The 12,585-nt window shown below is 36.6% G+C and overlaps 1 protein-coding gene across 2 annotated transcripts; it reads right to left on the bottom strand.

Annotated features, from left to right (window-relative positions):
- Positions 1-3,124: 3,124 nt before the first annotated feature.
- Positions 3,125-9,254, bottom strand: LOC107037024 (protein drumstick). 2 transcript variants are annotated; one of them, XM_015255342.1, is made up of 2 exons: positions 8,948-9,254; positions 3,125-5,480 (listed from the first exon to the last, which is right to left on the bottom strand). In XM_015255342.1, exons 1-2 carry the CDS (start codon positions 9,175-9,177, stop codon positions 5,405-5,407), a joined length of 306 nt encoding a protein of 101 aa, XP_015110828.1. In that variant the 5' UTR covers positions 9,178-9,254; the 3' UTR covers positions 3,125-5,404. The 2 variants fall into 2 exon arrangements, with proteins under 2 accessions (XP_015110828.1, XP_015110829.1); XM_015255343.1 differs by having other exon boundaries at positions 5,405-5,830.
- Positions 9,255-12,585: the final 3,331 nt, after the last annotated feature.

Here is a 12,585-nt window from a genome sequence, read left to right as displayed (position 1 = left end):
CATAATTTGACCAGAAGTTGAATATTCGTTCATATATCAGTTTTCTCTTTGGGATTTGAAGAGCACAACTGAATTTTGGTCCGTAAACGCATTATTCCTTACCCATTCAACAAATGCCCATAAAAATATTTGACGCCCAATATTTCTGCCAAATGTATCATTCCAAAAAATTCCAAATCCTGTCAGACTTCCGAATTTCAGATTATTTGATTAAGATCATCCCCATCAGATGATTTACTCAAATCGTCACAACTGCATATACCAAGTGTGAATAATCCCCAAGATAAGAACCATCAGAGATTAATATTTCTGCTTTGTAAAAAACAACACAAGGTGACAGCTATCTTCAAAAAAAGCGAAGTCATAATTTGACCAGAAGTTGAATATTCGTTCACATATCAGTTTTCTCTTTGGGAATTGACGATCACAACTGAATTTTGCTCCGTAAGCTCCTTGTTACCAACCTATTCAACAAATACCCATAAAAGTATTTGACGCCTAATATTTCTACCAAACCGATCACTCCAAAAAATTCCACTTCCTGTCAAACTTCCGAATTTCAGATTATTTGATTAAGATCATCCCCATCAGATGACTTACTCAAATCGTCACAACTGCATATACCGATGGTTCTTATCTTGGGAATGTAAATAATTTCCCAGATAAGAACCATCAGTGATGAATATTTCTGCTTTGTAAAAAANAGACTTCCGAATTCCAGATTATTTGATTGAGTTCATCCCCATCAGATGACTTACTCAAATCGTCACAACTGCATATAGCAAGTGTGAATAATCCCCAAGATAAGAACCATCAGAGATCAATATTCCTGTTTTATGTAAAAAACAAGGTGACAGCTATCTTCAAAAAAAGCGAAGTCATAATTTGACCAGAAGTTGAATATTCGTTCATATATCAGTTTTCTCTTTGGGATTTGAAGAGCACAACTGAATTTTGGTCCGTAAACGCATTATTCCTTACCCATTCAACGAATGCCCATAAAAATATTTGACGCCCAATATTTCTGCCAAATGTATCATTCCAAAAAATTCCAAATCCTGTCAGACTTCCGAATTTCAGATTATTTGATTAAGATCATCCCCATCAGATGATTTACTCAAATCGTCACAACTGCATATACCAAGTGTGAATAATCCCCAAGATAAGAACCATCAGAGATTAATATTTCTGCTTTGTAAAAAACAACACAAGGTGACAGCTATCTTCAAAAAAAGCGAAGTCATAATTTGACCAGAAGTTGAATATTCGTTCACATATCAGTTTTCTCTTTGGGAATTGACGATCACAACTGAATTTTGCTCCGTAAGCTCCTTGTTACCAACCTATTCAACAAATACCCATAAAAGTATTTGACGCCTAATATTTCTACCAAACCGATCACTCCAAAAAATTCCACTTCCTGTCAAACTTCCGAATTTCAGATTATTTGATTAAGATCATCCCCATCAGATGACTTACTCAAATCGTCACAACTGCATATACCGATGGTTCTTATCTTGGGAATGTAAATAATTTCCCAGATAAGAACCATCAGTGATGAATATTTCTGCTTTGTAAAAAAAACACAAGGTGACAGCTATCTTCAAAAAAAGCGAAGTCATAATTTGACCAGAAATTGAATATTCGTTCATATATCGGTTTTCTCTTTGGGATTTGAAGAGCACAACTGAATTTTGGTCCGTAAACTCATTATTCCTTACCCATTCAACAAATGCCCATAAAAATATTTGACGCCCAATATTTCTGCCAAATGGATCATTCCAAAAAATTCCAAATCCTGTCCGACTTCCGAATTTCAGATCAATTGATTAGATCAACCTCACAGATGACCCCCCTTAAAATTAATCTCGTAAAATCGTCACAGCATGATCACCTTCAAAATGACTCATCACTCACCTCGCCATTAAACTTCCGCACATGTAGTGAAAGCCCCCCCTCCTCTTGTCAATGACGCTAACCATTGATGTTCTATTCGTATCGCTATTGCCTGGATTATTTTACCACGAACCCACGACCCCAAAACCTATCAAGCCTTGAGGTATTAAAACCACCTCATGTCTGGTATATGAAGATACTCGTTGCACTGGGCGAAGTTCACCATACGCCTGCGGAGGTGAGAGCTCCATGGGAAGCTCCTGCCCGCTACCTCAGGATTCTGGTGAAAATAAAAAATCTCAATGCAAGATTAACCGCACGAGTTTCTATTTCAACTATTAGTAATAGACGCTTTTCATAAAGGTGATACGTTGTTGAAAAATTCATGCATATACATCATGTCTAATCCATTAGTGTACATCAATGGATTTTAACGGTATGACTTCTTTTATAAGGGGGATATGCAACTGGCTGCCAACTTGTATCAGTTCACGTTAAAAATTATTACCTTGCCTCTTAATACCCACCATTTGAGAATCGTGAGATTCAACATTTGTATCTATTACGTTGTTTATATTCTTCATTTTTTACGAATGAATGTTTTAACTTTTTTTCTTCAACCGGACACTTTATTTCTTTTTAATTCACTCCTCCGTTTGACACCAATTTACCGCCTTCTTGACGTTAATTTCCAAACGTGCAGGATTGTAAATAATAATGATTTTATGGGAAAATCGTGGCTTCCAGTGTTGAATAAAATGCCACCCACGTGGATCTCAGATAAGGGAATTCATGGTAATGCAACGATGTATTTTTTTCTCGGGTGATTGAATTTTTTTTTCACCATTTTGGATGGATTTACACTTTGCAATTTTTTTCGGTGACTTCAATGACTGAATCGTTCATTTGGTTGTGTAATTTTTTTGTTCTCATCCGCAATGATTCAATTGAACTTCGTTATGACTTCTTTCACTCTCTCAGATGGACCTCAAGTGGTGACTCCCAGGAGGATTATCCCCCTAGGCAATAATTATCTGTTTTTATTCGGTCATTGCGCGGAACTGGAAGTATTCACTGCACCCAATGACTTCACTCAGTGGATTATGCAAATGTAAGGGTTCATTACTCACGAGGAAAACTGTGGGAAGGGTTTTCGTTGAAAGAAAAAAATTACAAAATTTTTTAGATTTACAAATTGTTATAATTAATAAAATTATTATCACTCCTAGTACTAGGTACAATGGGGCGGAAATAATACTAGAGCATGGACAAGAGAATTAATATAATAAAAAATCAAATTGAAAAAAAAAACATTGCATACTCTCAAGACACGATTTCAGTGACAGGAGAATGTATTTTTTTTTTTTTCAGCGCCAGAAGAAATGACTATCCAACTATTTTGATAATATTTATATAAAATAATAATATATGATTGATTGTATTATTTATATAATATAATAATATTAAAAACACAGTAAAGCTATTTACAAAGCGCGACTGCAGTCTCATTTTATTATTTTTTTTCAGGTTAAAATTTTTTTTTTCTGCTATAGTTTTTGTCGCTGCTCTTGGAATTGCCGGCGAGACAATTTTCATTTTTCTTTTGATTAAGAAACAAATGTTTTTTCTTTTGACTCAGGCTGGAAAGCTATATCTCGATAGACCCTCGAGTCGCCACAACCGTCGACACAATGTTTATATTATTTCACATGACATAATTAATAAGAATCTTGAATAATGAAATGAGAGGAGACACCTAGATTCACGGATTTATTATCATAAACAATTTTTTTGTAAATTAATTTCGCGAATGATCGAGACCTCGAATCACTCCTTTGTCCGCCGTTTTAAACAACCGAAGAATATTTATATTGATCGAAAAAATTAGAAATAAATAAATAAGGCATGTAAATTAATTAATAAAACCTAAATTGAAGGCGGCTCGAGGTCAAAATCATTGCAAAATTCCCCGAACTTTTTTTTTTCATGTATCAAGTCCCAAACCGATGACGTAAAGGGAATGGGTATCGACAGACATCGATTGACTGGGGCAAACGCGCGAATTAAAATCCAATTAATCATTTGTGGCCATTTCCATGCGATTGATTTAGATTGGCAGATGTGATAATTGTCGCGGCTAAAATACAAAGTGACAAGCGGAGACTTGCTGTTTACCCAGTGGAAACTGGACCGTACGGAACCCCTCAGACCACCATGTTGTTGATGCTTCTCTTGATCTGATCAAGGTAAGTCAACCAGAAAATTATGGAAGAGTCTGCGTTTTGACGTGAACATTACATTGAAAAAAATTGATTTTTTTCGTGATAAGGCCCAATAGTTTTCACTAGATTTCGAAATGAGTTCGTTGTTCCTTCCTATTTCACCATTAATTTCAAAGAACTTACAAAATTTTCGGATAAGGCACATTTTTAATGATAAGGCCCAAAAATAAGTTCCATTTTGGGACTTATCAACTTCGATACAATTCTTTAATAAATCTCAAAAGTATCACAAAATTGAAATGTGCGCAATTTCATCACTTCATATTTCCATGAATATACAACCTCGTAAAACCCAAATTTTTCTCATAAGGCCCATTCTTTAGCATTCTGCTTGAGACTGAACAAATAATCTGGTATAAGTGTACACTCGTTCCGTGCGCGATTTTATAAATTTTTAATCATAAGGCCCAAAAAGTCTCATTTTGGGACTTATCAACTTCAACGCAATTTATTATGGGAAAGTCCTTGAAGTTGAATAAATAGTCTGCTATCAATATACTGCTGTTCCGCACGCTATCTTATCAGAAAACATTGAATTTCAAGATAAGACCCAATGGTATTATCAAGCAAGGCCCATTTCAGAAGGAAAACAATTCAAAATTGAATAATGATAATGGTGGAATCAATTTTCTCAATTATATACCGCAATAATATCAGTATCACTGGTGGAAGCACCGGCATTACAGCTGGCCGAAGATGAGGCCCAAATGTCGCCTGGGGCCTGGGCGTGCTCCACAGTAGCCGTTCATTGCTACACTTCGGTAGCCAGGTTTCTCCATCCAGTCGGACGGTGGGGCCGGTTATTACGTAGTCCAATTTACGGACATCTGCCCGAAGGAATTCACCACATTGGGCCCCGCACGATGTAATAAGGCCCAAAATAAATATCGCTTTATTTTTATTCACACACCGCTATCTTACAGATGTTTCAACGATAGCAGATTTTCCATCCATAATCCAGGTGATTTGGGACTTAAGACCCAAAGTGGCGATAGCTCGATGACATCCGGTGTATCTTGGCATCTTTGTTTTTTAAAATTTCTCCTCTCGGATTTCGTAGGGTTGAGGGTTAAAAAAGGGGGATCGGTTAAGAAATCTCGTTTACATTTACTGGCAGATAGAATCCTACAGATAGTTTGATGAAAAAAAAAATAATGGAATAAAAAAAAATCATCTACGGGGCAGGTTGGGGTGGGGAGTAAGGGAGAGTCGGCTGGACATGGCTTCTAATACCTAGAGTAGCCATTCGAATAGCCATTCGAGTAGCCGTTGGAACCCTTGTAAGGAACAGAGTGTATGCTCCTGGAACAGAGATTGACCGAAATATTGGGAATGAGGAACTGCCTTTTTAGCGCATGGATAATTCATTCAATAATAATTTTTTTTTTAATTAGTAGATAGTTTCTTTCGTTAGAAGAGTGAAAAGAGAATGCATGCTGGAGTCATATCGTGTGAATCTAACAACTGGGTAGCCCGGTGATCAAGAAGCGGGTAATTTAAATTATGAATTTTTTTTTCTTCAGAGTTGGGAACAGGGGGAGGATCTGTGTACTCGTGTTACTATTTTTTTTCGCCTTTTTTCGATAATTTGTTTTTGTTGTTGTGTGGAAGGTGCAGGGGGTTTCAGAGCTCCCGCTCACCGCCACCCACATCTACAACAGAACAGAAAACAAGACCACCGCCGTTACATACAAGATATCCATTAGTATACCCGCCGTAAATCGATGATTTATTTACCATCGCCCCCCCCCCACTTTTTTATTTTTTATAACATTATTCTTTATTTGAAAGGTCTCTTCTCTTGTCTCACGTACATTTGCAGCCACGTTAGCATCGTGATTTATTGTTTATGGTTATTCTATTCGCGCCCTCCCCCCTTCCATGAGATACCCAAGAGAAATAAGGACCTTCAACCGTGACCCAGCAAAATTTTTAATTCTCTGTTGAAAAATATTGGTTTTTTATATTTTTGGTCAATTTTGAAAATTATTATGAGTTTATATCGGAGGAAGTACATTGATTAATTCATGCCAAATTCATTCCACAAGACATTGGAATTATCTCGACGATTTTTCATTCAATTATTTTTGCATTCAAGGATATCCAAGTAAATTTTAAAGTTTGGTAGAGACCACACTATAGATTGAACCTATTTGAATCATAACATTTGTCAATTAAATAGCGTGAGACAAGTTTGAAAAAAATGAGTATTCAGCGTCATTAAAATTAAATTTTGCACAGAATTATTATTTTTTTAACATTCTTTGTTTATAAATAAATGAGTGAAATTGTTTAAACTTTCGGAAAGCGCATTAACTTTCCGATAGAGGAAGTTATTCAAATTTTTTCAGGTGTGAAATCGATTTCTGGTAAAATTCCGAATATGAATAAATTTGTTATGATTTTTATGGTGGAAAATTGATGGTTTAGAAATTATTTGTAAAAAATTATCGTAATTTTCAAAATTGCAATTTTTTAATTGTTTTCTAATGGTTCAATATCGAGATTCAAGTTCAGAACTGCAAAGTTTAAATAATAAAATCATTGTAAAATCTCTGGAAACTTAGGGTCAAATAGGGCTTAAATGAAAGCTCATTTTCAATCATCAAATTTTGTCAGAATTATATAGTTTTTAAATATTCGTTGTTTATAAATGAATGATTGAAATTGTTAGAACTTTTGGAGAGCTTATTTTTTAGGCATGAAATCGATTTCTGGGCAAATTCTGAATATGAATACATTTGTTACGATTCCGAACAAATGATTTTTATAGTGGAAAATTGATTGTTCATAAATTATTCATAGAAAATGATCGTATTTTTCAAAAACTGCAATTTTTAAATTATTTGATCAATTTTTCTCCAAAAGGAAACTTTCTAATTTTTTTTTCAGATTTTTTAAATATTTTCTAACGGTTCAATATCGAAATTCAAACTCAGACCGGCAAAGTTTAAATAATGGGGTCAAATAGGGCTCAAATGAAAACTCATTGTCAATCATTAAATTTTTTCAATTAATTTACGTCAGAAAAATTTGAAAAAAATCATTAATATTCAGCGTCATTAAAATTACATTTTGCCCAGAAATATAATTTCTGTAAACATGCGCTGTTTATAAATCGATAATTGCAATTGTTTAAACTTTCAGACAGCTTATTTTTTTGACATAAAATCGGTTTCCAGTAAAATTCTGAATATCAATAAATTTGTTACGATTCCGAGCAACTGATTTTTACGGTGAAAAATTGATTGTTTATAAATTATTCACAGAAAATGATCGTATTTTTCACAAATTGCAATTTTTGAGTTATTTCATCGTTTTTTCTCCAAAAGTAAACTTTCTAATTTTTTTTTCAGATTTTCAAAATGTTTTCCACCGGTTCAATATCGAGATCCAAACTCAGGCCTGCAAAGTTTAATTAATAAAATCATTGCAAAATGTCCGACAACTGATGTTCGCTAACAAAGTAGAAACGCATTTCACTGGAGAAAAAACTAGCCAAAGTCCTTGGATATCCTTAACTGAACAATTAATTGTGCATTTTGATGAGTGACTTCGTGCATGTGCAATATCACTACACGGAAATTCTTCCGTAAAATTCTAGTGCTGGTGTTGGAAAAAATCGCGATCTACCATCTATAAAAAATTCAATAACGAAGTGGTAAAACGGTACAAGTCAATTTTGACTTATCTGGGAATCTAAAAAAGATAGCAAAATTTCCTTTATAACCGTTTTTGTAGAGTCGATTGAGAGCTACAACAAATGTAATTACGAAAATTTCGCTATTCCTCTTAAATTCGGAAATATTCTTCAAAAACTCAACTGGGAGATGAGTCGACTTAAACCGTTTTACCACTCCGCTACTGGATTCTAGTGCTGTTAAGCTAAAATTTCCGGAGATTTCTGTGAAAATTTCATCGTAAAAACCGTCGAAATTCACGTGCTACTCAATAAAATTTCCAGCTGCCGGCACTAAAATTCTTCCAAAGAACTTCCCCCGTGTAAATATTAATCATATTCAACTACCCACACTGATATACCATATTTTTTCCGAATTCATTGAGATCTCAGAATTGATATTTAGTGATGACAGCTTCGCATTGAACCCCAAACGAATTATCCGAAAATAAAAATCCAATGAATATTTACAAAAGCAGATTTATAGTCCCGTTGGAGGATTGCTCATTGTCCGACGGTGAACGGAGGCGACTCTACGTAGGTGCGGACAGGCCGAATAATAACTTCACATTTCTGACTAAAACCTCCAAAATAACAAACTCCGAAACGAGAAAAAAAATCGCAAGAGCGAACCCGTCGTTTTTCACTCGGAAACTTGACTATCGCGATTTGCAATTTTTTTCGTCGCACAAAAGTCCAAAAAAATCTCGAGTCATCGGACCGGTTTTTTCACCCAAAATAAAAAAGAAAAACCATCGATCTCCTCTCCATTCTCACCTGTTGACAATTGTCCGAAATCCGATATTTCCCACGGTATTAAACAATATCATGTGTCACTTAGCCCTCGATCAAAGTCGATTTGAAAAACCTCGCGGCAGATTCAATCCCAATTTTTCCCATTGAAAACCAACTTCACCACAAAAACCTGAAACTGTCATCAATCACTTGCCGTCGGCTAGCACATGTCCCACCGCAATAAACTCCCCCACCCGACACAATTGGTATCGCGAACCATCACAATCCATACCAACTGAGAGAAAGTACTCATGTCAATCGAAAAAAAATAATGAATCTCAAAAAATAAATTTACCTGTGCTGTTTGAGATTGTCCTGTCGTTTGAAGGACTTTCCGCAGACCTCACAGGTGAAGGTCACGTCGTCCTTGTGACTGCGCTCATGTATCATGAGGTTATAGGGCTTGGTAAAACGCCGCTGGCAGTACTTGCAGACGAACTCGACTGTGCACTTGGCGCGCATCTTCTGCCGGCGGCCGAACTCCCTGCCGTGCCCCTCTGTCTCCATCGGCATTATCGCGAACATCCTTATAAATTCCCACCGCTCCCTCGTTCACGAGACCTCAACAGACTTGACTATACCTCTCTCACTCTCTCTCTCTCTCTTTCTCGTCCCCCTCTCTCCTTTTCCGTCTATTGCCAAGTGGGTACCTATCCCACCTCTTTCAAAGATTCTTTTTTTCCTCAAGTTTTTTTTTCCCTCCCGAAGACTGACTTTTCAACGGATCGCAGTGTCTACCAGCGACCAAATATTTGCCTCTTTCTCGCACCTCAGCGGTCCTCGCCGTGTGCAATTATTATTCGCTGGATCGAGTGAGTAATTAACTTTTGCAAATTTTTTTTTTTAGTTTTATCTCCTTGCTCTAGGTCAGGTGGAGTCAAGGATGCGGGGCTGTATCCACAATTGGCTACCTGAGGAAGATGTGAATAGGTAATCAGACAAGTTGCAGTCTTAATGTGTGAATTATTCATGGCTGGGTGAGCTTGACGGTGACCTTTCGGAGGGATTATTGATTTTACTGGCTAATTGTTTCAGTGATTGTTAGTGGCATGTTTTTTTGGAGGTTTTTCAACGAGTCGAGAGAGTCATCGCAGAATTTAGTAGCGAAGCGGTAAAACTGTTGCAGTCGACTCTGCTCTTGGCTGAGTTTCCGAGGGATATTCTCCGAATCTGAGGGAGATAGCGACATTTTCGTAATAACCTTTTTTGTCGAGCGAATCGGGGGCTGCAAAAGAGGTTGTGACGAACATTTTGATATCTTCGTTGGATTCCGAGATATTCACTGAAAACTGGCCAATGGTCGAAATCGACGAAACCAAGATCATTTTAATTGCTTCTATTTGGCGTAAAAAAAACTTATATTCTTCAGCCATTAACTTCCCTTCATCTGCAATTTTATGATAACTGTTGTGAAGGGCTCTAACAGCTGTCTGTTTACAATCTGAACAAATAATTAATTGAAAAATTTGCAATTACTGAAAGAATTGGCTTTCTATTAATTCTTTCTTCTTTTAATTTTGCACTAAAATTGCTGCTGACGAACTGCTTTGCCGCTTCGCTACCGAATTGTTACGTGAAAGTGAATAGGGGGGAGTGGGGTAAAATGGACACTTTTGACTTTTTAAAAAATATTCATAACTCAGAAACAGATTTATCAATTGAGCTCAGTCTGAGCTCATCACAAAGAGGAATCATTGTTCTTTCAATTGAAAAATAAAATTATTCCATTTCATGAACAATTCAACACGTCATGAATATTTCAAAAAGAGTGAAAAGTGTCGAAATCGACGCTCACCCTGCCCTCCCCTAAATTGTTGACTGTTGATCACAATTTCATACTGCGCGATAAACATTATTCATCAGTCATAGACACATTTCGTCGGGCTTTTTCCTCGTTACAAATCATAAGTGACATAAACAACCCATTCGTTGTGACGTCTTTCCCATGACGAATTTTTAGAACTCCACACGGAGAGAAATTCTCTAGAAAAATTCTAGTTCTAAACAGGACAAAGTGACGGTCGGCGAAAAATCCCGAAAATTTTCCTGAGTAGTACCTTGAGGGGAGACTCCTGTGAGTTTTAAAAGTCGTGGGTTATTGTAGGAGACTTTTCATACGTTGAAGATCGATTATATAGATCTGAAAACGAATAATTAGTGCAAAAAAAAAATTTTCTATTGTTCGTCTGCCCGAAAACGCTTGAAATGCCAAAAACAGTCCAGGGCCTCCAATTTTTGAGCTACGAAGGATTTTTGTTTTTCAAAATTTTCGGAAAAATATGTGGAATAACAATCACGAGCTATTTTTTTTTTAATTCGCCTCTTACATGGCTAAATTTTCTTTTTTTGTATTTTTTTTACACAAATAGGGAATTTTTTATATGAAAAAAATCGAAATCAGCTGTGTAGGAGTCCAAAAAAGTGGCTCGTAATTGTTGTTCCACATATTTTCCCAAAATTTTTGAAGAAATAAAATCTTTTGTAGCTCAAAAATTGGAGGCCCTGGACTGTTTTTAGCATTTTAAGCGTTTTCAGACAAACGAACAATAAAAAAAAAATTTTTTACACTAATTATTCGTTTTCAAATCTATATAATCGATCTTCAACGTATGAAAAGTCTCACTCCAATAATCCAGGACTTTTAAAACTCATAGTAGTTTCCCCTGAATTCAGTAGCGAAGTGGTAAAACGGTTTAAGTGAATTTTGACTATTGGCCAGTTTTCAATAAATATCTCGGAATCTAAGGAAGATCGCAAAATTTTTGTTGTAAACTTTGTTGTAGAACCGATTGAGAGCTACAACACAAATTTCGATATCTCCCTTAAATTCGGAAATATTCCTCAAAAATTCAACTGGGAGATAAGTCGACTTAAACCGCTCTACCACTTTGCTACTGAATTATTCTCGTGCTTGAACGAATTTTCCATTGAAATCTCCAGAAATTTGACCTTAACAGCACCAGAATTTTTCTAGAATTAAAAAAAATTAAGCACCAGTATTTCCAGACTTTTCGCTATAATTTATCCCCGTGAATTCCCCCCGTCCCCCAGACTTATAAGTGTCTGGTGATCATGTAGGAATTCAGTCAATTCCTTCTCCAATAAAAGAATAGTGGTAGCCACATAACAGCGATTCCATCGCGATTAGATTGAAATTCCCCAATTCCAATGTTGAAAAAAAACAAATAAAGCCTAAAAAAAGACCGTATAAAATCTGTATAGAGGATCGAGTCATCCCGCGTCGTTGGGGAATTCCGACGGCTGTGGTAGATAAGAAAAAGATCAGTCGTTTGGTTAAACCAGCATCAGTAGTATCCCTATCAGATTTGGGTAGCCTGGAATTTTGACTGTTGACAATTTCATCTCACCTCCCCAACTTCAAATCAAACTATCACCAAACTTAATTGCCCCTGAATATTAAGAAGTCTCCATAAAAAAGCTGAATGAGAAAGCCTTCAGGCCGAAGCCCACGGGCTCATTAAAAAAAAAAATTCAAGGCACTCTCCGCAGTACACGTAGGCGTTTCCATTAGCTCCTCTTAAAAATGCGAAACCCATCGGGTGAAGGAAAAAAAAACGGAATCCAAATGGCCCATTTCACCCACAGATATCCGCCAAATCCTCCAACCCCACGAGATCAGAAGGTATCAGCGCTGATGCGAGAAGGAGTTACGAAGAGCATGTTCAAAGGAGATCCCCCCTAAATTCCCCATTGTACTCTTCTTTTTTAGAAAGCTACCGGCGGGCATATAAGGTGCGCACACTCGAATAAAGTGGCGTGTCCGAATGAGTAATAAGCGTGCCGGGGCGTAGCCCCAGTTGGTTAGCAAAAGGCCTAACGGCGTTGGTCTCTAATTGGACAACTGGTGTTACGCACGCTACTGGAGACTGCTTTCTCTCTTCAATCTGCCCTCTCCCTCCAGCAGTCAACATC

The sequence above is a fragment of the Diachasma alloeum genome, unplaced genomic scaffold, assembly GCF_001412515.2.
Source record: "Diachasma alloeum isolate Michigan unplaced genomic scaffold, Dall2.0 Dall_scaffold_00213, whole genome shotgun sequence".
In the NCBI taxonomy this organism is placed as follows: Eukaryota; Metazoa; Arthropoda; class Insecta; order Hymenoptera; family Braconidae; genus Diachasma; species Diachasma alloeum.
The sequence above is the reverse complement of the archived record's forward strand: the minus strand, read 5'-3'. Positions and strand labels throughout refer to the sequence as shown.